We start from the raw sequence: 27812 nt of genomic DNA, 5'->3' as shown, positions 1-27812 counted from the left end.
GCTCACTTCTATCAACAGTGATACTTCCCATAATACCTTCCAAAGCTAAACACAGCATTTGGCACTAGCAAATATAAACCCTGTCAAAATCAAGATACATAAGTGTTTCCTTCAGAAAAGGGAACTACACAAAAATGAAAAAGTCAGTTAAAAAGTTAGTAAAAGAAGAGGGTAGAGGCAAAAAAGCATCTTTAAAAATTGGAAGTTAAATCCCACTTAAAATAGAAAATAGAAGGCAGATCAAGAAAGAATTTGAAGAGCAGCTAGCCAAAGACTCAAAAACTAATAGCAAAAAAATTTAAGTATGTAAGAAGTAGGAAACCTGCTAAACAATCAATAGGGCCACTGGATGATCGAGGTGCTAAAGGAGCACTCAAGGAAAAGAAGGCCATTGCAGAGAAACTAAATGAATTTTTTGCATCGGTCTTCACTGCAGAGAATATGAGGGAGATTCCCACACCTGAGCCATTCTTTTTAGGTGACACATCTGAGGAACTGTCTCAGACTGAGGCTTTGGAAAAAATTGATAAAGAGTAATAAGTCACCAGGACCAGATGGTATTCACCCAAGAGTTCTGAAGGAACTCATGTGAAAATGCAGAACAACTGACTGTGGTGTGTAACTTATCGCTTAAATCAGCTTCTGTACCAGATGACTGGAGGATAGTTAATGTGATGACAATTTTGAAAAAAGGCTCCAGAGGTGATCCTGGCAATTACAGACCCGTAAGCCTAACCTCAGTACCAGGCAAACTGGCTAAAACTATAGTAAAAAAAAATAACCCAGAATTTTCAGACACATTGATGAACACGATTTGCTGAGGAAGAGTCAACATGGTTTTTATAAAGGGAACTCATGCCTTATCAATCTATTAGAATTTACTGAGAGGGTATACAAACATCTGGACAACAGAAAGCCAAGGGATATAGTATATTTAGACTTTCAGAAAACCTTTGACAAGGTCCCTCACTAAATGCTCTCAAGCAAAGTAGGCAATCATGGGATAAGAGGAAAGAAACTCTCACAGATCAGTAATTGGTTAAAAGACAGGAAACAAAGGGTAGGAATAAATGGCCAGCTTTCAAACGGAGAGTAGTCAATAGCAGTGTCTCCCAGCAATCTGTACAGGGACCTGCACTGTTCAACATATTCACAAATGATCTGGAAAAAGGGCTAAAAAGTGAGGTGGCAAAATTTGCAGACAATAGAAAATTATCAGCTTAAACTGCAGCAAGGTCAGTTTAGGTTGGAATAAACTGCCTACGGAGGTAGTGTATGTGACGGGATCTCAAAGGCGTAGCCTGGGATAGTGGAACCACTGTGCCCCCTTAATTCTACAACTTGGGCTGTCTCCCACAATGCTTTGCTAGTGACTAGTAGCAAACCCCTCTAGGTGCTGTTATCATTCAGCACAACTGCATGTGGAGCCCCAAACCCAGCTAGATTGCATGAATGCTCCCAGAACCATTCATGAATCACACAGAGAAAGGCACCAGCCAAATCCCCCTAGCTCCCAATCTTCTACCCCAGGAATACACTGTCTTGCACTGCTCAAGACGAGCACTGCAAATTTATTGACTGGTTCACCACTTCATCAATGGAAAGTGGACATACACCAGCCTCTGTAAACCTGAGCAGATTTATCAAATACTTCAGGCAAACTCACTGCTAAAGATAAACAGTAAAAGAAGTTTATTGATTACAAAAGCTAGATTTTAAGTGATTATAAGTGATAGGCAAGAAGTCTGAGTCAGTCACCAAAAGAAATAAAATACAAGCACGCAGTCTAAACTCTCAACCCTATTAGGCTGAGCAACATCTAGATTAAGCGGTTTTCTCACCCCACCGGATATTGTAGTTCATAGGACACAGGTGTTATGCTTGAAACCTGGGCCAGTCTCCTCTGTTGGAGTCTTCTGAGCATCTTTGTTGTTTTCAGCATAGGTGAGGAAGGAGAAAAGGTGAAGCAAGGGGCCACTGTGTTCAGTTTTATATCCTTAGTCTGTGTGCTTGGGGAACATAAGTCCAGGCATGTCTGGTGAGCACTGCTGAGTCACAACATGAAGCAAGACCCCCGTGTGTTTCCTGTGAGTGAGAATTGTAATTCCTCTCCTGGACAATAGCTGTTGGTGTCTGGTCAGCACCCACCCGGCATTGGTTACCTCCCTTGTCATTGTCTCTGGAGAGCTAGTATCTGGGTGCTTTCCAAACCCACAGTATATTTTAATGAAAACTATACAACACAATTCTTATAATTTTATATGCCTTAATGATACACATGTCCAGATGGGACAATGGGTTTCAGCAGATCATAACCTTTCCCCTGATACCTCACATGGCATGCTTTATATGCAATATCACAATTATATATAGATGAGGAATATGGGGATTACAAAGCACTTCCCTGGGGTATAGAGTGTCACAGTGGAATCTCCATCATTGGAGATTTTTAAGAGCAGGTTAGACAAACACCTGTCAGGGATGGTCTAGATAATATTTAGTCCTGCCATGAGTGCAGAGGACTGGACTAGATGACCTCTCAAGGTCACATCCAGTCCTATGACTCTATTCAAGATATTTAAGTCCAAAGCGTTACAAAGAGTTACAAAGGGATTTCCAAAAAATGGGTCAATGGGCAACAAAATGACAGATGATATTCAATGTCGATAAATACAAAAAGAAGAGCAACAAAAATGAGTAGGGATATGGAACAGTTTCCATAAGAGGAGAGATTAAAAAGACTGGGAATGTTCAGCTTGGAAGACGACAACTAAGGGAGGATATGACAGAGGTCTATAAAATCATGAATGGCGTGGACAAAATGAATAAAGAAGATTTATTTACTCCTTCACGTAACAAGAACCAGGGGTCACCCAATGAATTTAGTAACCAGCAAATTTTAAATAAACATAAGGAAGTACTTCTTCACATAACAATCTGTGGCACTCATTGCCTGGGGATGTTGTAAAAGCCAAAAAAACAACGGGGTTAAAAAAAAATTAGATAAGTTCATGAAGGCTATTAGCCAAGATGGTCAGGGATGCAACCTCATTTCCTGGGTGTCCCAAGCTTTTGACTTCAAGAAGCTGGGGGTGGACAACAAGAGGATGGATCACTGTTCTGTTCAGTCCCTCTGAAGCATCTTGTATGGGCCACTGTTGGAAGACAGGATACTGGGCTAAATTGACCATTGGCCTGAACTAGTAATGGCTGTTCTTATGTTCTACCTGGTACAGGTAAGGAGTGCCTTCATGGCCCAACTGGTTTGGAATGATGTATTCAAAAACAAGAGATAAGGGGTATGCCATGGTACCAGAAAAAGAAGCTAACAAGCTGATTGGTGAAGATTAGTCTTGGGTGACGTATAGAGTGCTTTTAACTTATAATCAGGTCTACTGTAAATATAGGCAGTTTAGGGGACTATTTAGGGAGCACATCTTCTGTGTAATGTGAACTGGCACTCTTTGAGAAACACTTGCCCAGAAGGATCAGTAATATAGTAACTTTTTCTTTCCTATACTGTACTGCAGTTTACTTTTAGCAACAAAATTGGCTAAGTTTGCTTGTTTGGTCTCTTGAACATTTTTCATAACAAAATACAAGTGTAGTTGGTCAACTGGCTATTCTTTTAATCAATAAGCCTGATATTAGTTCCAGAGACTTTGCCTGCTCAGACTCAAGGCTCTGAGGTAAAGGCCTTATGAACTGGGTGAAGTGGCTCCTTCCCTGACCTAAGGGAAAAGGAGAAAGCCTGCCTTCTTTCTACAATCAGAAACTCTGCTGGCTGGGTTTGGTTTTGAGGCCTTCTTAAAAAGGATATTTTCTTTCTTTCTTTTTGCAGTCTCCCAGGATATTAGAGAGACAAGGTGGATGAGACAATATCTTTTTGGTCCAATAAAACATGTTTTCTTTTTGTCAATTTGCTTTTGGTCTCACTGTCTTGGATCCTGCAAAGGAGATGTTTAAAACTCCCCTTCCTCCAAAGGAGAGTGGGTAGGGAAGATCAGTAGGAGATGAGAGAGCTATTTGTCTGTTTTAGGTTTTCTTGGCTTTAGCATAGAAGCCTTCTCTCTCATGATGAGGGTACCTGAAATGCTCTCAAAGAGAAGAAACCCTTCCCTTATTGGAGCTACTACACTTTGTAGCCTTCTTGAGCACTTGAATATTCCTGGAGAGTACTCCAGGCATCTTCCTAGCTTGGGGACTGGATTAATGGATGGACTTCTCACCGAGACCAGCCCTATGGTTTTTTCTGAAGGTTCTCTCTTCTTAGGAGGGGACTCAGTGGAGCGAGAGGAGGACTCCAAGAATCATTCATAGAAACCTTAGAGGAAAAGAAGAAAGAGCCATAACACTAGGGTCTCTCCAACTTAAACGCCCCAGAGAGTGAACAGAAAGATTCAAATACACTAGTTTAATAAGGGTCAGTAGTTTGGCCAGCAGAGGTAGATGAAGTCTGAGGCAAATTATGAGAGCCAGATGGAGTATTCAGAGGTGGGTGAGAGAACAGGTAAGTGTAACCAAACAGAATATCTAAACACCGCTAATCCAGATGAACAGGATTTGTCCTACCTTACCTGATGCTGGGGTCTGTGTTTGGCATGGCGATCAGCTGAGAATCTGCATTCTCCCCTGTAGAGCTCTGAAAAGGGAAAAATAAATCACATCACACAAAAGGGAAATCAACAAACAGTCTCACTGAATTCAACATTATACTGTACATGAAACCAGATCGCCAACAACTGGTGAGTACGAATTACTTTGCATCACAAATCTGAGACAGGTGATCACAGATTCAAGTCCAACAGCTGGGTTTATGCCCAAGTCTGACAATAAGGCTGTCATAAACAGATAGTTAAGGGTTAATGTCTCTTTTACCTGTAAAGGGTTAAGAAGCTCAGTAAACCTGGCTGACACTTGACCAGAGGACCAAGAGGGGGACAAGATACTTTCAAATCTTGGTGGAGGGAAGTCTTTGTTCGTACTTTTTGTTATTGTTGTTCGCTCTCGGGACTGAGAGGGACGGGACATCAATCCAGGCTCTCCAAATCTTTCTGAATCAGTCTCTCATGTTTCAAACTTGTAAGTAATTAGCCAGGCAAGGCGTGTTAGTCTTATGTTAGTTTTCTCAACTTGTAAATGTTTCTTTTTGCTGGAAGGATTTTACCTCTGTTTCCTGCAACTTTGAACCTAAGGCTAGGAGGGGTCCCTCTGGTCTATAGGAATCTGATTACCCTGTAAAGCATTTTCCATCCTGATTTTACAGAGATAATTTTTACCTTTTCTTTCTTTGATTAAAAGCTTTCTTTTTAAGAACCTGATTGATTTTTCCTTGTTTTAAGATCCAAGGGGATTGGATCTGGACTCACCAGGGATTGGTGGGGGGAAAAGAGGGGGGATAGCTAATTTCTCCTTGTTTTAAGATCCAAGGGGATTGGATCTGGACTCACCGGGGATTGGTGGGGGGGAAAGGAGGGGAATGGTTAATTTCTCCCTGTTTTAAGAGCCAAGGGGTTTGGATCTGTGTTCACCAGGGAATTGGTGAAGTCCCTCAAGGCAACCCAGGGGGAAACAGAGAGTGCCCCAGACACTGAAATTCCGAGTGGTGGCAAGGTTACCAGATCTAAGCTAGTAATTAAGCTTAGAAGTGTCCATGCAGGTCCCCCACATCTGTACCCTAAAGTTCAGAGTGGGGAAAGAAACCTTGACAAAGGCTATAAATTACTTAGGGGGAAGGGGAGAAAATGGTTGCTTCACTTTAAGAAGTGCCATTTTGGGAAGAAGAATTGTTAAGCCCACTGCTTTCTGTCAGTCGCAGGTGGGTATCACCGGTAAAATGTAAAGCTCAAGAGAACTTTAACAAATATAGTGTATAAAGCATGACACATTGACTAAAGTTCCATCGTCTCATAAAACAGATGCTAATGCTGAAAGTCTGTGTGCAAGCTACTGTGAACACATGACGGCTGCAGTGTTCCCAGCACCTACTCCATTAGCAGTATCTAATTAGATGCCTCAAGAATGAAAGACCCTGTATAGGAGCCAAAATCTTTTCCACTGCAGAATGATTTAACTGCTGCAGAAATAGCCAACACAACATTCTAATTAAAAATAATAGTATAAAAATCAATATGGTACCTATTAAATGGATCAAATACTACTAACTGATGGATCTCAAAACACAGTGCAGTTCTTCAGCTGTGTAGTGAGGCAGGGTGGCCTCCCATGGACCCTCAGTGGGAGGAAACCCTCACTGAACCCTGGTGGACGGAGTCAGGCTGTTCTCACCCCTCTTGCTGGAAGTCAGTGGACGGGACAGGAAGTAGAAAAGGCGGGTCTGGGAGCTCCGTTGGGCTGCAGCTGCTGGAGGAAACAGTCGCCTCCTGCTCGCTCTCCAGCTGGGAGACTGCTGAAGGCCCCTAGGGAGCTGAGGACTGCCTGGGGCTGCTGGAGCCGAATGTTGCCCAGCCCACGGAAAAGTTGCCAGGACTGCCACAAGCCTTCTACCCTGACAATCTGAAGAGCCCTTTACAGTCCCAGGTATAACCCAAGGGGGAGTTAGGAAGTAGCCTAGGGGCAGCCAACCCTAGTCTGGCTGCAGCACTACCTGAGCTTAGGTCAGCATGTTGCAGTCAGGATCCCTGCTGACCCTGTGGCAGACCACTCTTCCATTTTTAGGGCCCTGGGCCAGGACGCAGTGAAGTGGGTGGGCCTGCATCGTCCCCAACTCTAGGGTGGCACTCTCCCCTTTTCTCGGCCAAGAGGCCAGTGTTTGTTGGCCATCCACAGGAGATAGGATGCCTGAACCCATTGCTGCTTGGCCCTGAACACAGGCTCGAGCCATAGACCTTGATTGCCCTGCCTGACTGAGGGCCCGGAGCTAGCTAACTCCAGTGTTGCTCAGCCCTGACCACAGGCCTGAGCTATAGACTCATTACCCTGTCCTGACTAAGGGCCTGGGCTACCTGTGTCTGTTGCTCAGCCCCCTGAACATAGATTGAAGCTATAGACTCTTGTCGTCCCACTAATTCCCCACGGTAGGAGACATGCTGGGATGTAGTGAGGCAGGGTGGCCTCTCATGGACTTGGAGACGGAGGAACCCTGCTTCTTAACCACAACAAACTGGTGTAAACTGATGTGGACACATTGTCTTAGACAGAGCCAAGTTTCACCACCTTAGGATCTGGCCCTTCATTATTACTGGGGAAATATCAGTCAGTTGTGTTTGCAGAGGGATCCTGTTTGAATTGGTTCTCAACCCTATGCTGCTCAGTATTTTTATCCATATTCTGGAATAAAGTATAAGCTTATTGCTGATAAAGTTTGCAGATGACACAAAGCTGGGTGAGGTGGTAAATAACGACAGCAAGAGGTCACTGATAGAGTGTAACCTTGATTGCTGGGTAAGCCAGGCCCAATCAAACAAAACATGTTTTGATACAGTCAAATGCAAGGTCACATGCGTAGGAACGAGAAAAAGAGGGTAACTTTTGCAACTTTTGTTCTTCAAGATGTGTTTCTCATCTACATTCCATTGTAGGTGTGTGTACATGCACTGGTGCCGGTAGTTTTTCCCTCAGTGGTATCCGTAGGGGACCAGCTCTGGCACCTTCTGGAGTAGCACACATATGTGCTAGTATTAGGGACACTGCTGCCCCCCCCTTCAGTTCCTTCTTCCCAGAACTCCACCAGAGGGGAAGGAGAGTAGGTCATGGAATGGACATGAGCAACATATCTCAAAGAACAACAGTTATGAAAGGTAGCCATCTTTTCTTCTTCAAGTGCTTGCTCAAGTCCATTCCATTGTAGGTGACTCCCAAGTAGTACCTCTTGAGGCAGATAGGAGTTCATGAACATGGCTCTGCCAAAGCCAGCATCATCTCAGGCCTGCTGGGTGATGGCATAGTGTGTTGTTAATGTGTGTACCAATGACAACACTGTGGCTCTATAGATGTCCTGGATAGCCCTTGAGGAAAGAGCCATCACTATCGGTGACAAGTGCAGATACAGGTGATGATCCAAGCCAAAATCCTCTGAGAAGACATCAGGAGGTCCTTCATCCTGTCAGCCACCACAATGAAGAGTTCAGTAGATCTGTGGAAGGGCTTGGTGCACTCCAGGTAGAAAGCCAAGGCATGCCTGACATCAAGGGTGTGCAGATGCCTCTCCTTGTTGGATGTGTGAGGCTTTGGACAGAACACCGGGAGGAAGATATCCCGGTTAACATGGAATTGTGACACCACTTTTGGCAGGAAGGCTGGATAGGGATGCAGTTGGACCTTATCCTTGTAGAACACTGTGTACAGCAGCTCTGATGTGAGGGCTTTAATCTCTGAGACTTACCTCACCATGGTAATAGCTACAAGGAATGCAACCTTCCATGACAGGTGTGAAAGGGAGCAGGAAGCCAGAGATTTGAAGGGAGGGCATGTCAGTCTGGAGAGGACTAGGTTGAGATCCCACTGGGGAATTGGGTCCCAAACCAGTGGAAAAAGTCTTTCAAAGCCATTCATGAACCTGATCATCTCGTGCGAGAATACCGATCTACCCCTGGACATGAGGGTGGAAGGCTGATATGGCCACTAAGGCTGATATGGCCTTGATCAATGAACATGCAAGGCCCTGGTGCTTTAAGTGAAGCAGGTAATCTAGGATGGATTGTAGAGACAACTGGATTGGAGAGAGATTCCGCTCCAACGCCCATCAGGAGAAGCGCTTCCACTTTGCCAGGTATGTTGCCCTGGTAGAGGGCTTTCTGCTCTCCCAGAGGACCTGCTGCAACTGACTAGAGCAGGCTTGTTCCTCAGGGTTCAGACATTCAGCAACCACACTGTGAGACAGAGAGAAGAGAGGTTCGGTTATAGTAATCATCCGTGATTCTGAGAGAGCAGGTCCAGGTGGCTGGGAAGTGTCCACAGGGCTGCCACTGCTAAGTCCATAAGAGTGCTAAACCAATACTGGCAAGGCCAAACGGGGGTGATCATAATGACTCGCGCCTTGTCCCTCTTGATCTTCAAGAGGACCTTGCTGATCAGTGGGACTAGTGGGAAGGTATACATCAGGTTGCCTGACCATGATAGGAGGCGGCATTGGATAGTGATCCATTGTCAAGGCCTTGCAGAAAGCAGAACTGGTGACATTTTCTGTTTGGTGGCAAACAGGTTCACTGGGGGGAGCTCCCCACATCTGGAAGAGCATCCTGAGGACCTCTGACTGGAGAGATCACTCATGGTGAGACAAAAAGGACCTGCTATGGTGATCCGCCAGCTTGTTCCTGATGCCCAGGAGGTGCGAGGCTTCCAGGTGGATAGTATGTTGGATACAGAAGTCCCACAGCCGATGCGCTTCCTGACAAAGGGCCAATGATTGAGCTCCTCCCTGTATGCTGACATAGAACATGGAGGCTGTGTTATCTGTCAACACCTGCACCACACAACTGGACAGATGGGGAAGGAACACTTTGCAAGCCAGCTGGATAGCCCTGAGCTCTCTGACATTTATGTGCAATAACAGCTCCTCTTGAGACCATAGCCCCTGAGTTTTAAGTGTACCGAGGTGTGCTCTCCAACCAAGGGTGGATGCATCCAAAATTAGGGACACTGTGGGCCACAGATTAATAAACAACACACCTTCCAACACCAGGTTCATGTTGGAACATCACTGCAGGGAGGTGAGTACACATGGCAGGATCATGAGAAGTTTGTCCAGGTCATGTCTGGCAGGGGAGTAGACAGATGCCAGCCACATCTGGAGAGGTCGGAGGCGAAGTCTCTCGCTCTGGACAATGTAAGTCTCGGGCTGTGGTGAGTGGGCAGTGACCTGGGTTATCAGATCTGACATCGCCCTTAACCTGGCCTCTGGCAGGAACACCCTGGCTCAGGTAGAGTCGAGTACTGCTCCGATAAATTCTGTCCTCTGCACCTGTACCAACGTTGATTTTTGTTCATTTATCAACTGTCCCAATGCTTGACAGCTGGCTTGCAGCATGGGAACATGATGTTGGACACGGTCCCTGGAGCAAACCTTCATGAACTAGCTATCAAGGAATGGGTAGATCTGGATACCTCGACATCTGAGGTAGGCTGCGACTACTGCCGCGCACTTCGTAAATACCCTTGGTGCCAGAGCTAGGTCAAATGGAGCACTGTGAACTGTTAGTGGGTGTTCCCAACTACAAACCGTCAGAACCTGTTGTGGCAGTGAAATATTAAAATATGAAAGTAAGTGTCTTTAAGATCAAGGGTAGTGAAGCAGTTTCCCAGATCCAGAGAATGATGGAGCCCAGGGAGACCATGTGGAACTTCAACTTCTTGAGTACTTGTTGAGGTTTCACAGGTGAAGAATGGGGCATAGGCCCCCCTTGCCCATTGGAATAAAAAAATAGTGGAATCAGTGGGAAGGCATACATCACGTCACCTGACCATGACAGGAGGAAGGCACTGGATAGTGAGCCATTGTCAGACCTTGTAGAGAGCAGAACTGGTAACAAATGCTGTGGAACCTCCTCCATTACTCCCACCCATAGAAGATCTTGCACCTCCTGAGCACGCAGATGCTTATGAGAAGGGTCACTAAAGACGGGCGGGGAGGAGAGGGGAGGGGAGGTGGGAGGGAGATATAAAAAGGAAATGGACGGTATACCTCCCTGCCACAGTGCTGACCATTCATTGGTCTGATGTTATAGAAACCCAAGCAGTGAGGTAGGACAATAAACCATTGGAAAACAAAAGGGGTGTTGGATCCAGGATACAGGCTGGTAGGTCACCTTCGAGCGCACGCTTCAAAATGCCTGTTTGTTACCCAGCCGGTGGCGGGTACGGCTCAAGTGGGCAGAGGAGGCCGGCAGTTGGCCCTGTCAGTGCTTATAGCCCTTGCTCTTTTTGCAGAAGGGATCCAATTTGGATTGACTCATGAATTTGGATCTGCTGTAGTCTGAATCACTTCCTTGCGGGTGCTGGCATATAAAGGTTCAGGGAGCATAAAGCAGCCCTAGAATCTTTCAGGCCAAGTAATCTATTGTCTGTTTACTCTGAAAACAATGCCAGGCCATCAAAGGGGAGGTCCTGGATTGACTCCTGAACCTCTACCAACAGTCCAGATGATTGCAGCCAAGACTCTTTCCTCATGGAAATGGCCAAAGCCATGGTCCTGGCTGTGGAGTCTGAGGCTACTTGGAGGGCTGCCATTGCCACTGTCTTGCCTTCTTCAAGAAGAGCCAGGAACAAAAAGAGTCAGGCATCAAATCCACAAACCTGGCTATAGACTGTGAGATGTTATAGTCATAGCGGCCAAGCAGGGCCTGTGATTGGCCACTCTCATTTGGAGGCTGGCAGTTGAATAAATTCTTCTGCCAAAGAGATCGAGCCTGTTCACCTCTTTGTTCTTATGGGTCAAGCCCACCTGCCCCTGTCAGGCTCATTGGCCTCGGATATGACCAGCAAGCTCGGGAAAGGGTGGGTATAAAGGTATTCAAAGCCCATGACCGGAACATAATACTTCCTCTCCGGCTGCTTGGAGGAGGAAGTTTGTCACAAATCGTGATCAGTTTCACCACTCACTCGTGGATGGGCAAGGTCATCTTAGATGAGGCGGCTGCATGGGCGGTGTGTGAACCACCAGCTGGGGGAGGCTAGCCCCCAACCCCACCCCTTCCACCCAAGGCCCTGCCTCTTCCGCCCCCTGCCTCCCAACTGTGGCCCAGAGCCTCTCCACCATGGCTGCCAGCCCCCGCCCCAGGCTTGCCCCCACCTAGCTCTGGAAGGGCGGGCTGCACAGCTCCAACCCCGGAGTTGTGGGTGGTGCAGCCCCAGCTCCCCCAGACTTGGAGCACCAGAAAGGTGAGCGGTGCAGCCTCAGCCTCGGAGCGGCGGGAGGGCAGGCTGTGCAGCCCCAGCCCCCAAGTGCCGGGAGGGCGGATGGCGCAGTCCCAACCCTGGAGCACTGAGAGGGTGGGCAACGCAGTCCCAGCCCCAGAATGCCCAGAGGGCGGGCTCCATGGCCCCAGCCCAAGCTGGGGCCACCACACAAGGGGAGCTACAGAGGGGGACCTAGGGGTGGTGCATGGGTGGGGCCATGCCTGGCTGTACTGGGAGGCACAAACTCACCCAGCCTATGACATATGCCACCCATGGGCGGCTGCACTCAAAACGTCCAACAGGGCATCGGAGGGTTCTAACAACTCTTCAGTCTCTAGCCCCAAGTTTGCTGACACCTTTTTAAGTAGCTCTTGGTAAGCTTTTATATCATCCTGGGGAACCGTGTGTGAAGGCCCCGCTACTGCCTCATCAGGTGCAGAGGAGGAGAAGGCAGGCTCAAGCGGGTTGGTCAACTCCGTTTCCCCTGCCAGGGGAGCCTTGGCTGAGGCTGGCTGCTCTTGGGGACCCTACTCTGATTCCTCCTCTGAGTAAGGGGGCAGGCGAGAAACTGTTGCCGACTGCTGTTCTGATGTCCCTGACACTGATGGATGCACATGCTCTGACATCTGAGAAAACCCCCAAGGAGGTGCCACAGAGCCAGCCACTGGCTCTGAGGCCACGTGCTCACTGGCGGTGCTAGGGGTTATCCCGATGCTCCTGGCAGCTTACCTTGGCCTGCAGGCAGTGCATCTTCCTAGCTGTCCAAGCTTGAGGAAGAAACTTGTTTTGGGGACCAGGGCAGTTCTGTTGCCATCAGCCTGCCCGTTCCATGCTGGCTGTCCTCATTCCTCTTTTGTGGACTGATGCCAGGATGTCAGTGATTCCAGCTCTCTCCTTCCCCTTACAGGATGTAGCAGACCATCCTCTACTAGGCCTTTTCTGCTTCTTAGCCAGCACTGGGGACCAGGATCAGTGTCAGTCAAAGGTTGGTGTCGGCGGTGTGCTTCGCACCAAAGCATCTGGTGCTCAGGGTGGAGTCTGATCTGGCCGGTTCGAGGCCACTGCAAGGGTCAACTCCATAAGAAGCACTCAAAATCAAATATCCTGCATCTTTCTGGTGCGCAACTTGAAAATTTTACAGATGCAATGCTTGTCGCTCACATGAGTTTTCCCCAAGCACCATAGACAGATTTGGCGGGGATCACTGACAGGCATAGTGTTATGGTTTTTTTGCAGCAATCACAATGCTTAAAGCCTTGGCTAAGTCCCATAGGGGACTAACTACTTCTACACTAAACACTATGGGAACTATTAAACTATATAGAAAAATACTATAACAACTATATACAGTAGTAGGCATCCTTCAGTCTCGAGAGACCATGGTATGAACCCGAGAGGTATGGTTAGATGTTTGGCTGAGTGTGTGTGTTCTTCCTCTGTGCTGCCCCATCTCTGTGCAGACAGTCGGCACAGCAGACCTCAAGTGAACTGCTCAATGACCACAAGATCGGTTAAGGTACGAAGGCACCAGACCAGGTTTATTGTTGACAAAGCACAGTAATAGCACCTGGCAGACTCTACAAGGATACTAAAACATGTATGCCTGAGACAATGAATGCAGCTCAGTGAATGGCGGGGCTTTCTATTCCTCCCTTCTTGGCTGGACAGAGATATTCCCTCTGAGATACATCTTTATACCCTGATACAAACAAGTTATGTACTGCCTCTGACATTGTTAGTTACTCCCCCTGGCATGGCTAGTTATCACCCATCACTTTACACATGTTGGTTTGATCACAACATCTTTATTACGTATAGTCATCCTTACCTTATCTTTTAGGAGGGGCAGTGTGTTCCTGTTATCCTTGGGGAATGTTTTTGTACCACCCTTGATATTGGGATGTTCTGGTACCACTTTATATCGGGATGTGTTTGCGTGAGTACTTTGTGCCTTGCACTTCTTAGGAATGTGTATTTCTGCAGTATCAGCCCTGTTCTTGACAGATTCTGTGAGCAGGTCCTGCCTCTTACCAGGCCTCTATTACAAGGACTTATGTCTCAGGCTCTCTTCCTACTAGAAGAGGTAAAGAATTTACTCAGTTGGTTTTATGGCAGCTGAGGCTTTGGCTGAAGAGACCCACTCGAGAGAGACAATCTCTGCCGCATCTGTCACATTTAAAGGTGATGTTTTGACCCTTTGGGCTCTGCCTTCTGTGAGCACTTTTCTCCTCTGCTAAGCCGGACTGCTTTGCTCTCGTAACTCTGGAGACCTTTGTTAAGCTCTTGTTTCCAAAGACTGCTGTCTTGAGTACAATCTTCCCAGTTGTCCATATCCATGTCTATTTCTTTGACGTCTCGGTTGCACACATTCTTGAAACGTAATATTGGATGTCCTTTGGGACAGCAGAATCAAAATAGTGAACACTGGAAAAAGGTAAAGCTTGACAAGGGAAGGGAAGTTTCAGCACTATCGCTGGTTGTAAGAAGGAACTGAAGAGGCAGAGGGGCCCCGGTGGTGGCCCTTATACCGGCGCATACACGCACCACTTCAGAAGGCACCAAAGCCAGAACACCTATGGATACTACTGAGAGAAAAACTTCCAGCACCAGCGCATGTGGGGAGCACACACACCTACAATGGAATGGACATGAGCAAGCACCCAAAGAAGAACAGAGGTCACACCTACAGAATGGTTTCAGAGTGGTAGCCGTGTTAGTCTGTATCAGCAAAAACAACGAGGAGTCCTTGTGGCACCTTAGAGACTAACAAAGTTATTTGGGCATAAGCTTTTGTGGGCTAGAACCCACTTCATCAGATGCCTGAGACTGATGCTTTCCCTGCTCCTAAGGTAAAGTAACTTGATAATAAGGACTGTTAAGTGCACAGAATTCACATTACTCATCAGTGGAAGGTTTCCCTCTGGCTCCTACACCAAGGGTGAAGGAGAGGCACATTGCTGCTGCTGCACCTTCATCCTCTCTGGAGCTCTAGATCTGGGCCTGGGCCATGTAGGAGACTGAGTGGGCCCTGGCAGTACTCTTGGTGCAGATCAAAGTCAGAAGAGCTGGAAATATGTTTAGTGAAGATGGAATCTTCAGAGATTTTGCAGCAGCCTCTAAAAAGCTTTATTGGGCCTGTGCATATGACAATTTTCAGAAGCCTATAACTCTGCCAATGCTGGATAGATCTTCATGAAGTCAGTCAAAAGCACCTCCCTGGCCCTAGGACTATCTCCTCACCAAATTTGAAATTCCTGCTCCAAAGTACACAGATGCTAAAACTTTTCAATTAAATGGCTGGAAATATTTTCTTAAAACAGGGAAAACGGGTGTTTTGCATAATCTTGTTCTTTCAACTGGCTGAACTAATTTTAATGATTGTTTTTTTTAGTTCCGCCTGAAGCAGAGTGCAAGCATGGAAAAATTCAGCCTGAATATTTAAAATATAGCAAAGTAAAAACCATCTGAAAACAGTGATTTATGCTGGAAAGAGTCAGGCAATCTTAACTATTGACGTTGCTGCCAGCTCAGTCTATAACACCAAGCATAGAGAAATAAAAGGAATCATTGCAGATATAGAGGTAACCACATGTATTAGATTAAGTACAAAAAGATTTACAGTCTCACCACTCTCCTTTGGGTCTCTATCTTGAAAGTTTATTTATATTGATTTTACTATTCACAAAAGACAAAACTCAAGCAAGGTATAGAGTTGAGGAGGTATCTACAGCTTTCATTCACAGCTCTTGTAACACCACTCAATCCTTATCTGCCAAATCCACTGCTACGCCAGTCCTGGCATCCCTTGAACAGCGGTTTACAACCATGCCGAACTGTATGGCAGTTCTGTGATGTGGACAAATATCTGCCACGAACTTAAGGTGAGATCATTTTTGGTTGTGAACTTCAAGAAGTTGAAAGTAGAACCAGTATCAAGCGGAGAGCCCCAGGGGTCAGTCCTGGGGCTAGTTTTGTTCAACATCTTTATTAATGATCTGGATGATGGGATGGATTGCATCTTCAGCAAGTTCACGGATGACACTAAACTGGGGGGAGAGGTAAATATGCTGGAGGTTAGGGATAGGGTCCAGAGTGACCTAGACAAACTGGAGGATTGGGCCAAAAGAAATCTGGACAAGTGCAAAGTCCTGCACTTAGGACGCAAGAATCTCATGCACAGCTACAGGGTGGAGACCGACTGCCTAAGCAGCAGTTCTACAGAAAAGGACCTAGAGATTACAGTGGACAAGACATTGGATATGAGTCAGCAGTGTGCCCTTGTTGCCAAGAAGGCTAATGGCATATTGGGCTGCATCAGTAGGAGCATTGCCAGCAGATTGAGAGAAGTGTTTATTCCCCTCTATTCGGCACTCATTAGCCCACATCTAGAGTATTGTGTCCAGTTTTGGGCACCCCAATACAAAAAGGATGTGGACAAATTGGAGAGAATCCAGTGGAGGGCAATGAAAATGATTAGGGGCTGGGGCATATGATTTAGGATGAGAGGCTGAGGGAACCGGGCTTCTTTAATCTGCAGAAGAGAAGAGAAAAAGGAGATTTGATAGCAGCCTTCAACTACCTGAAATGGGGTTCCAAAGAGGAAGGAACTAGGCATTTCTTAATGGTGGAAAAATGATGACAGAACAAGAAGCAATGGTCTCAAGTTGCAGTGGGGGAGGTCTAGGTTGGATATGAGGAAAAACTATCTCACTAGGAGGGTGGTGAAGCACTGGACTGGGTTACCTAGGGAGGTTGTGGAATCTCCATCCTTAGAGGTTTTTAAGGCCTGGCTTGACAAAGCTCTTGCTGGGAGGATTTAGTTGGGGTTGGTCCCGCTTTGAGCAGGGGTTGGACTAGATGACCTCCTGAAGTCTCTTCCAATTGTAATCTTCTATGATTCTATGAACCAGGGACTCCAGAAATAACTAGTGTGTTAACCCTTTGCTGTACCAATCTGCAGCTTTCTTTCACATTTAATCTTTGATCAGTTTCACTACACATAAAAGCCTTGTGGAATGAGCCATATCTCAGGAAAGCTGGTCATGTTGCCAGCAGTTAACTTGTGTTGCTAATGATTCAGCAGTACAAACCTACCTGGACAACTTGTGTTTTCTGTTGCTGGTTTTCTGACATTCTTCTAGACTTTGTCCTTTCCACTTCATGCCTATGAACCCACCCTCGAAGTTCATGATTTAATCTGTAAAATGCAACATTAAATTAGGCATGTCTTTAAAAAAAGGAGTCAAAACGTCTTGGGTTTTGAGCAGCATTTTAACAATCCACTTGAAAATTATTGTGATTTAATGTTAGGGTTTTGCTCATCTTAACACTTTATATTGTGTTCCTTTTAACACTGGGGCATGAGTGTTAGTCACAAGTTCAAAGAGAATACATAACTAAATATCTGCCATATGTTAATATTGGATTGGAATTTTCCACCAACAGTGGTTCCTATATATAATTAAACAAACACAAATCCTGAAAGCAATGGGGGAATATTGAGAATTTAAATCACAAGGCTACCAACTCAAGAATAAAATTAGATTAAATACTCAAAAATTAAATTTAATAGAGTAAAGGGGAAAAAAAAGAAGAAAAGAAAAAATATGCAGGGATGAATTCATGTCTTTAGAAACCACACAATTTCAGTTCTTCCATCAAGGCAAAGAAAGTATTAGCTACTTCAATTATATCTTTGTTTACTTTATGATGTTTAAGGGAAAAAGTCATGACCTGTGTATCTCTGTCTTTAAATTTTCTAACTTCATAATGAAAAAGCTTTGGACACAGGCAGATCTGTGGTGGACTGGATGGCTCAGAGAATTGTTACAATGTTTTCTGATGGTTACTCGTCTCTAGCAGTGAGTAGGCTAGGCTGCTGTTTCCAAGTGAGCAAAAGCTGATGGTGAGTGAAAATCAATATCCCACCTAACAGCATCAGAATGGAGGGTCCAGTGCCTTCAGGGGAATTGGGAGTCTCTGATTATCTTAGGACAGGGGATAGGGAAGACAGGGAACTGCTTTTCTTATATAACAGAGAAAAAAGTAAAAAAGTAAGTCACCTAGAGTTCCCCATCCTGCAGAGAAAAACACGACTTTCTGGGCAATTGGAAAAATTGCTCCTTGTTCCCATTGCTCCCTCTTCTCTTTGCCACCACTCTCTCTTTACTCTCCATGGCTCTTCTTGCTCCCCATGAATGCTTTCCCCACCTTTCTTACCCTAAACTCCACAGATAATCCCCTCTCCCTCCCACACCAGGAACTGACCTCTTTGTATGCATGAAGGCCAATAGTCTTTCGTGCTCAGTAGTCAATTCTCAGCTCTCTGCTGGCTGCTCCACTTTCCTAGCAACCAAAAAGGATGGTTCCACATCCTCTCCATGAAGCTACCTCTCAGCTGTTCCCAATTCAAAGGAGGATGAAAGCTCAAGCCCAGTGCTGCTACTAAGAGTGGGGTCTGCTGAATTGCCAGGAAGGAGAAGTAGCTGCTTTCTGTTGGAAACAGTCTCAGGATTCTAGTTCATTTGTGCTAGGCGCAGGACAAACCCCCAATGTTTCTTTTTGTCAGGAAGCAGGCAGAATAGATGCTCATGAGAGCCCCTTGACTTGGGGGGAAGGTATATGCTTGACAGGTAGGAGGTTCCAGCTGCTGATGCAGCACTGGGCCAGCATCCTAGGGAATCCTCTGATCCCATCAAGTGCAAGGCACCATCCTTACTGCATTGCTGCCTGCTCAAATGCATTATGGGACAATCCAGAATGTCTCATAGGTCAAAGGGGGGCAAGTCAGCTGAGCAAGTGGGAGCTAAGGCCTAGTCCATACACAAAAGATGCATGTGACATCTTGGGTCTTGAACCCAGGCCTGGGAGTCCCCAGAGAGCCACTAGACTCATAGACTCATAGACTCATAGGTCAGAAGGGACCAGTCTGATCATCTAGTCTGACCTCCTGCACAAGGCAGGCCACAGAACCCCACCCATCCAGTTTTATAACAACCCCTATCCCAGGATCGAGTTATTGAAATCTTCAAAACTGGTTTGAAGACCTCAAGCTGCAGAGAAACCACCAGCAAGCGACCCGTGCCCCACGCTGCAGGGGAAGGCGAAAAACCTCCAGGGCCCCTGCCAATCCGCCCTGGAGGAAAATTCCTTCCCGACCCCAAATATGGCGATCAGCTAAACCCTGAGCATGTGGGCAAGAGTCACCAGCCAGCACCCAAGAAGGAATTCTCTGCAGTAACTCAGTTCCCATGCCATCCAACATCTCCCCGCAGATCATTGAGCAGACCTATCTGGTGGTAATCCAAGATCAATTGCCCAAATTAACAATCCTATCATAACATCCCCTCCATATACTTATCAAGCTTTGTCTTAAAGCCAGGAAAGTCTTTTGCCCCCACTACTTCCCTCGGAAGGCTGTTCCAGAACTTCACTCCCCTAATGGTTAGAAACCTTCGTCTAATTTCAAGTCTAAACTTCCTAATATCCAGTTTATACCCATTCGTCCTCGTGCCTACATTAGTACTAAACTTAAATAATTCCTCTCCCTCCCTAACGTTAACCCCCCTGATATATTTATATAGAGCGAGCATATCCCCCCGCAGCCTTCTTCTGGCTAGGCTAAACAAGCCAAGCTCTTTGAGTCTCCTTTCATAAGGCAGTTTTTCCATTCCTCGGATCATCCTTGTAGCCCGTCTCTGAACCTGTTCCAGTTTGAATTCATCCTTCTTGAACATGGGACACCAGAACTGCACACAGTATTCCAGATGGGGTCTCACCAACGCCTTGTATAACGGTACTAACACCTCCTTATCCTTGCAGGAAATACCCCGCCTGATGCATCCCAAAATCGCATTTGCTTTTTTAACAGCCGTATCACATTGGCGACTCATAGTCATCCTGCTATCAACCAGCACCCCAAGGTCCTTCTCCTCCTCCGTCGCTTCCAACTGATGCGCCCCCAACGTATATCCAAAATTCTTATTATTAGTTCCTAAATGCATAACCTTGCACTTTTCACTATTGTATTTCATCCTATTTCTATTACTCCAGTTTACAAGGTGGTTCAGATCTTCCTGAATAGTATCCCTGTCCTTCTCCGTGTTAGCAATACCCCCCAGCTTCGTGTCATCCGCAAACTTTATTAGCACATTCCCGCTCTTTGTGCCAAGGTCAGTAATAAAAAGGTTAAATAAGATCGGTCCCAAAACCGATCCTTGAGGGACTCCACTAGTGACCTCCTTCCAGCCTGACAATTCACCTTTCAATACGACCCTCTGGAGTCTCCCCTTTAACCAGTTCCTTATCCAACTTACAACTTTCATATTCATGCCCATCTTTTCCAATTTGACTAACAGTTCCCCGTGCGGAACCGTGTCGAACGCCTTACTGAAATCTAGGTAAATTATATCTACCGCATTTCCTTTATCTAAGTAATCCGTCACCTTCTCAAAGAAGGAGATCAGATTGGTTTGGCACGATCTACCTTTACTAAATCCGTGTGCAATTCGTCCCAATTACCATTGACCTCTATGTCCTTGACTACTTTCTCCCTTAAAATTTTTTCCAAGACCTTGCATACTACAGACGTCAAGCTAACAGGCCTATAATTACCCGGATCACTTTTATTCCCTTTCTTAAAAATAGGAACTACATTAGCAATCCTCCAATCATACGGCACAACCGCCGAGTTTACCGATTGCTTAAAAATTTTCGCTAACGGGCTCGCAATTTCACGCGCCAGTTCCTTTAATATCCTCGGATGGAGATTGTCCGGGCCCTCCGACTTCGTCCCATCGAGCTGTTCAAGTACGGCCTCTACCTCAGTTGCGGTAATATCCACTTCCATATCCACATTCCCGTTTATCATCCGTCCATCATCCCAAGGTTCACTAGTCTTATTAAAAACTGAAGCAAAGTACTTGTTTAGATGTTGGGCCATGCCTAGGTTATCCTTGATCTCCATTCCATCCTCAGTGTATAGCGACCCCACTTCTTCTTTCTTTGTTTTCTTCTTATTTATGTGGCTGTAGAACCTTTTACTATTGGTTTTGATTCCCTTTGCAAGGTCCAGTTCAATGCGGCTTTTAGCCTTCCGCACTTTATCCCTACATGTTCTGACCTCACCAAGGTAGCTTTCCTTACTGATCCTGCCTTTCTTCCACTCCCTGTAAGCTGTCTGCTTTTGTCTAATCCCCTCTCTGAGTTGTTTGCTCATCCAGTTTGGCCTACGACTCCTGCCCATGGTTTTTTTCCCCTTTCTCGGGATGCAGGCTTCCGACAGTCTCCGCAGCTGCGACTTAAAGTAATTCCAGGCCTCCTCCGCATTCAAATCCACTAATTCCTCCGTCCAATCCACTTCCCTAACTAATTTCCTTAACTCTTTAAAATTAGCCCTCGAGAAGTCAAAAACCCTAATCCCAGATCTACATTTGTTTATCCTTCCATCTAGTTTGAACTGAATCAGCTCATGATCACTCGAACCTAGGTTGTCCCCTACCACCATTTCTTCTACGAGGTCCTCACTGCTCACCAACACCAAATCTAAAATGGCATCTCCTCTCGTAGGTACTTCAACTACTTGATGAAGAAATCCATCCGCTATCACATCCAGAAAAATCTGACCCCTATTATTCTTGCAAGTACTCGTCCTCCAGTCTATATCCGGGAAGTTGAAGTCCCCCATAATCACACATTTCCCCTTTGTGTTTACTTCATTAAAGACATTAAAGAGGTCTCTATCCATATACCAATCAGATCCTGGCAGTCTGTAGCACACGCCAAGCACTATCTCAGGGGAAGCTCTAGTTGCTTTTTTACCCAATGTGATTTTCGCCCAGACAGACTCTGTCTTATCCATTCCATCGCTTCTTATTTCGCTACAGTTAATGTCATCATTGATGTACAAGGCTACTCCACCACCCTTGCCTTTCTTTCTGTCTTTCCTAAACAGCACATAGCCTTCAATACCCGTGCTCCAGTCATGAGTACTATTCCACCAGGTTTCAGTTATCCCTATAATATCCGGTTTAACTTCCTGCACTAGTAACTCCAGTTCCTCCATCTTGTTACCTAGACTCCTCGCATTAGTGTACAGGCCTTTTAATTTTCGGCGTTTGGCATCAGTGACATTCTTTCCCCCGTCGTGCAGAGACCTTTTACCACCAGCATCACCCGCTACTCTGGTTTCTCCACTATTCCTCCTTGGATCAAATCTTGGGACCACAAGGGTATCCCCTCTCACTTTGTTTACTTTCCTCTCCAGGTTACATTCCGGCGTGGAGATCTCCCGAACATCTCCCAACCATCTCCCCCAACTTCCTAGTTTAAAGCTCTCATGATGAGGTCGGCGAGCCTCCATCCTAGAATTCTATTTCCCTCCTTGCTTAGATGAAGTCCATCCTGAGCGAACAGTCGTCTATCCGTAAACGCTTCCCAGTGACCGTACATCCCAAAGCCCTCCTTATAACACCACTCCCTAAGCCATCTGTTGATCGCCATAATCTTGTCACTCCTTCGTCGCCCCGCTCTAGGAACCGGCAGAATCCCACTGAAGATCACCTGAGCCTCGATGTCTTTGAGCCTCTTCCCCAGTCTGGCATAGTCCTCCTTGATACAGTCCAGCGAGTAACTAGCCGTATCATTCGTTCCCACATGAAGGATAATCAATGGATTCTTTCCCGCTCCCGCTAAGATTGTATTCAGCCTCAGGTCCACATCCTGTATCTTAGCCCCTGGCAGACAGCACAGCCTTCTGTTCTCCCGATCAGGTCTAGTTACAGGCCTATCCACTCTTCTCAGTAAAGAGTCTCCAGTCACGTAAACTTGCCTTTTCCTGGCGACAGTGCGATTCTGCGGTCTATCCCCCACAGCAGGTGGTCGCAATTCCTTTCGATTTGTATTCGCCCTTACAGTCCTCCTAGGGCTCACACTCAGTGTCGCCTCCATCGACTCCTCCCCTCTTTCTGCAGGACTAGCTGCTCGCCTCTTCTTCCTCGCCCTTTGTCCTTCAGCAGCCTGCTGTGCTCCATCTTCATTTCCCAACTCAGCAAACCTGTTCCTGAGTTCTATTTCTCCATCACTGGCCCGTCTTTTCCTCTGCCTGGTTCTCCTAGTCACATGCTTGGCTGCACCCCACAGCAGCTGAAATCTAGTGGGCTGAGGAGCTAGTAGGACAATGGTTCAGCCAAGGTGCCATCCACGGGAGCCCTGATTGGAGGATCGCCCAGCTCCACAGATTGGTCCATCCACACTATTTGAGCCAGAAGATGGCACAGGAAATTTATCCAAGCAACAAGGTGTTTTCCTATTGTGGCTCCATTAGACCCTGCTTGTGTCTGCCTCCCGCACCCAACCTTGTTCCTGATTCCTGCTATGCTCCTGCCTCACCCCTGTTCCCATCATGCTCCTGCTCTGTGCCTCTCCTCAAGCTCCTCCCCTTACACCTCACCTCCAATCATTAGTGACCAGTCCTGGCTCTGACCAAGGCCCCTGACTTCTGACCCTGATTCAAACTTGACCCTTGGCTCTGGCATTTGGTATCTGACCTTGGTTTTGACCCTCAGCATTGTTTCCTGGATCTAGTAACTGGTAGTTGATTCTGGTGCTGACCCCTTGGCTTGGTTCCCCTATCTGGACACCAGCACGGTCCACTAAACCCGACTCCTACTCTGACTACTAGGTCAGACTGTCTACATCCTGGTACAAAACAGCGCACTGGTTTAACTAAAGGTGAAAAGTTAAACTCAGTTAATTAAACCAGTGCAACATTGTGTGTGGCCACTCTAACATTGGTTTAAGCATGGCTTCTATTGGTTTAGCTTGCACTTGTAAGTTACAAGTGTTGGTAACCTGATATAGGTCAGGTTGGTGTAAATGGATGTTAGAGTGTCCACACACAAAGTTACACCGGTTTAACACACTAAGATCCATTTAAAGCAACCCAGTTTATATTGGATTTCCCACATCTGTAACTTACAGATGCCAGCTAAGCCAGGATTCAAACACACCTGTAGAACAGTGGGGAAGCTTGTGTTGCCACTGATCACAACGTATCTAGTATGGATATAAATAAAGGAATGCCAGGCACCTTGGCTGCCAGTCTGGCCCTTTTAATCTACACAGAATTCACACAATAATTACAAACTGAAAAACAAGCACTTGGAAATGAATGTTTGCTAACCTGAGAGAGTCAGTCCGGTTGATCAGTGGCTGACAGCGTGGTGGAGAAATATACAGTAGTGGGTCTTCTGTTACTACCATTAAGGCTTTGTTATCAGAAACAGAACGTTCATTCCTAGAAATAAAGACACCAAAAAATCCCTTCAAATTTCTTTCAAAGTTCCTTCAGCCTCCTCCAATGAACATGTATCACCAAGGGTCAATGAGAGAGCCAAAGAACAGATTACTATTGCTCCAACAGATTCTTCTTCTAGAAGAGATGACAATTTGTGCCTAGTAACCCAGTATTTTGCTCTCTCTTCCCTCAGGATTTTTGTAGAACCCAATGCAGGGAAACATCAGCAGTATGGAAGCCAAAACCAAAATTTGCCTCTTAAGCCAAAAATCATAGTTCTCACACAAACAAGCCGCAAAAGTTAGCATTTTAATTGTAAATCTTATTTAGACTGTTAGCTTCATTGGGCAGGAACTGTTTTTGTTCTGTGCCCAGCACAATGGGATCCTGGTCCATGACTAGGGTTCCTAGGTGTTAACTTGATACAAATAAAATGATAATCAATCATTCAGATTAGATTTGCAGATGTTACAAATCACTTGTAATAAATTCATCTCTACATCAACCGTTCAAAACAAGCCTTCTGCCCACAGCAATTGCTTTGCTCCTACAGCACTGTGCTTGTATGTGGATTAGTGAACCTGGGTGAACCTTGACTCCAGTGTCCAGGCTCCAGGAGGTGATGCTCTGCACGGCTGGGGTAGAAAGAGCCCTAGTCAAGAAGAAGTGGAAATACTGAAGCAGGGGTTATCTAAATCTGTACCACAGGCCATTCTGCCTAATTGGCAGGAGCTCAAAGACATCATCAAATTTGCATGCATATTGTAACCATACTTCTAATTGATTTCAAGTTTTATAATGTAACACAAACGTAAGAAGCACAGACCAAACAGCAGCCCTATAGATTTCCTACCCAAAGAGACAGCCTTCTCTGGCCAATGTGCAGAGAAGCCTCTGGACAAGTGGCCTGCTCTTTGGTCTAGTGAGATAGGACCTGCTAACTCATACTCTAGGCCAGGGGTCGGCAACCTACGGCATGCATGCCAAAGGTGGCACGTGAGCCGATTTTTAATAGCATGATGCTGCCAGCCGAGGGGCCTGGCCAGCAGCGGGCTGAGCGGGACCAGTGGCTGGGACTCCAGGCTGGCAGTGGGCTGAGTTGGGCTGGTGGTTGGGACCCCAGACCGGCAGTGGGCTGAGCAGCTCAGCCAGCTGCTGGCCCCACTCAGCCTGCTGCTCTCCAATAGTGAGTTCCTCCAGGAAGTGAAGGCAGCCGCTGGCCAGGGATTCTTCCCCGCGATGCAGTGGAAAGGCACCTCGGTGATCTTGGATGTGAGTTCCAAAGCCCCTGTCCATGGGGCTCAGGGAGCACTGGGAGGACTGGTCTCTGGGAAGCAGCTGCGTTAGGGCTCCCAGATGCTGCATGAGCAGCTTGTGTGACTCTCTCCTGGCCTCTGGACTTTAAAAGGGGAGCCTGGACTGGTGTAAGGCACTGCAAGTCACAACTGGCCCCCTTCTTTGCATGGCCCTGCTGCCGCCTCATACTCCCACTCTCCTCTCCCCTTCTCTGGCACTGCATCAACCCAGGAGGGGGTTGTGCCCCTGGTGCCCCTGAGCCGGCCAGGTGGTTGGATGGATTTTGCAGCCTCTGGAAAGGGCAGATGGAGACAGGGAGGCTCTTGCTGTCTCTGTGCATTCTAACACAGTGGAACTTTAGCTTGGGCGAGAGTGGCCCCCCGTCTGGGCAGCTTTCAGCCCTCAGGAGAGTTCAGGTTTAAAATGTGCAAACTGCGGAGTGATCTGGGTAGGTCATGCATCGCAGGGGATCTGCATCTCAAAGGCAGTGGGGAATGCAGTGGTCCCTAGAAGCAGCGATAGGAGTTTTTTGGGCAGCAGGGATCTGGGTCTTAAGGGCCACTTCTGAAAGCTCCAGTCCCTGCTATGTCAGTTTCATGTCAGGAGTTGCAGCTGAGCTGCTTCTCTGAGTCACTGGCATCACGAAAGGGAGAAGCTGAAACTCCCCTGGGCACTGTGTCAATAAGAGCATTTGGTGCACAGGTTCATTTGAAAGAACCTCCTAATGCTCCTTTATGTGTTAGCACTGTCCCCCTCCCCCACACTGTTGCTGGTACAGTCGCTGCTTTTTCTCTTAAATTCACATGCTACCATCTTCTGAAATTGAAAAGCATCTAGGGTGGTTGTGTGGATCAATATTGCAGGGAGAGATGGGAGCCAGAAAGGGCGAAATCTATATGGACTGTCCATTTAGATCAGCGGTAGGCAACCGATGGCATGTAAACTGGAGTAATAGTAATAGGATGAAATACAATAGTGAAAAGTGCAAGGTCATGCACTTAGGGATTAATAATAAGAATTTTAGATATACGTTGGGGACGCATCAGTTGCAAGCGACAGAAGAGGAGAAGGACCTTGGGGTATTGGTTGATAGCAGGATGACTATGAGTCGCCAATGTGATATGGCTGTTAAAAAAGCAAATGCGATTTTAGGATGCATCAGGCGAGGTATTTCTAGCAAGGATAAGGAGGTGTTAGTACCATTATATAAGGCGCTGGTGAGACCCCTGTGTGCAGTTCTGGTGTCCCATGTTCAAGAAGGATGAATTCAAACTGGAACAGGTTCAGAGACGGGCTACTAGGATGATCCGAGGAATGGAAAACCTGCCTTATGAAAGGAGACTCAAAGAGCTTGGCTTGTTTAGCCTAGCCAAAAGAAGGCTGCGGGGGGATATGCTTGCTCTATATAAATATATCAGGGGGGTTAACGTTAGGGAGGGAGAGGAATTATTTAAGTTCAGTACTAATGTAGGCACGAGGACGAATGGGTATAAACTGGATATTAGGAAGTTTAGACTTGAAATTAGACGAAGATTTCTAACCATTAGGGGAGTGAAGTTCTGGAACAGCCTTCCGAGGGAAGTAGTGGGGGCAAAAGACTTTTCTGGCTTTAAGACAAAGCTTGATAAGTATATGGAGGGGATGTTATGATAGGATCGTTAATCTGGGCAATCGATCTTGGATTATCACCAGATAGGTCTGCTCAATGGTCTGCAGGGAGATGTTGGATGGGATGGGAACTGAGTTACTGCAGAGAATTCCTTCTTGGGTGCTGGCTGGTGAGTCTTGCCCACATGCTCAGGGTTTAGCTGATCGCCATATTTGGGGTCGGGAAGGAATTTTCCTCCAGGGCGGATTGGCAGGGGCCCTGGAGGTTTTTTGCCTTCCCCTGCAGCGTGGGGCACGGGTCGCTTGCTGGTGGATTCTCTGCAGCTTGAGGTCTTCAAACCAATTTTGAGGAGTTCAATAACTCGGTCCTGGGTTAGGGGTTGTTATAAAAGTGGATGGGTGGGGTTCTGTGGCCTGCCTTGTGCAAGAGGTCAGACTAGATGATCATATCGGTTTCTTCTGACCTATGAGTCTATGATTTTCAGTGGCACTTGCACTGCCTGGGTCCTGGCCACCGGTCAGGGGGCTCTGCATTTTAATTTAATTTTAAATGAAGCTTCTTAAACATTTTAAAACCCTTATTTACATTATATACAACAACAGTTTAGTTATATATTATAGAATTATAGAAAGAGACCTTCTAAAAACGTTAAAATGTATTACCAGCACGTGAAACCTTAAACTAGAGTGAATAAATGAAGACTCGGCACACCACTTCTGTAAGGCTGCCGACCCCTGCTCTAGGCAGATACAAACC

At 46.4% G+C, this 27812-nt stretch overlaps 1 protein-coding gene across 5 annotated transcripts in view; it reads right to left on the bottom strand.

The window, feature by feature from the left end:
• The window catches only part of ATF6 (activating transcription factor 6), a 347497-nt gene that overhangs the window by 154385 nt on the left and 165300 nt on the right, over positions 1-27812 (bottom strand). For all 5 annotated transcript variants that reach the window (XM_030573857.1, XM_030573858.1, XM_030573860.1 and 2 more), the window contains 3 exons: positions 24038-24151; positions 16951-17053; positions 4578-4642 (listed from right to left, as the gene is read on the bottom strand). In XM_030573857.1, the coding sequence (XP_030429717.1) occupies positions 4578-4642; positions 16951-17053; positions 24038-24151 (282 nt within the window). The remainder of the gene's footprint in view (positions 1-4577; positions 4643-16950; positions 17054-24037; positions 24152-27812) is intronic.

Source organism: Gopherus evgoodei, chromosome 8, assembly GCF_007399415.2.
Source record: "Gopherus evgoodei ecotype Sinaloan lineage chromosome 8, rGopEvg1_v1.p, whole genome shotgun sequence".
NCBI lineage: Eukaryota > Metazoa > Chordata > Testudines > Testudinidae > Gopherus > Gopherus evgoodei.
This window is presented reverse-complemented; position numbering and strand designations above follow the sequence as displayed.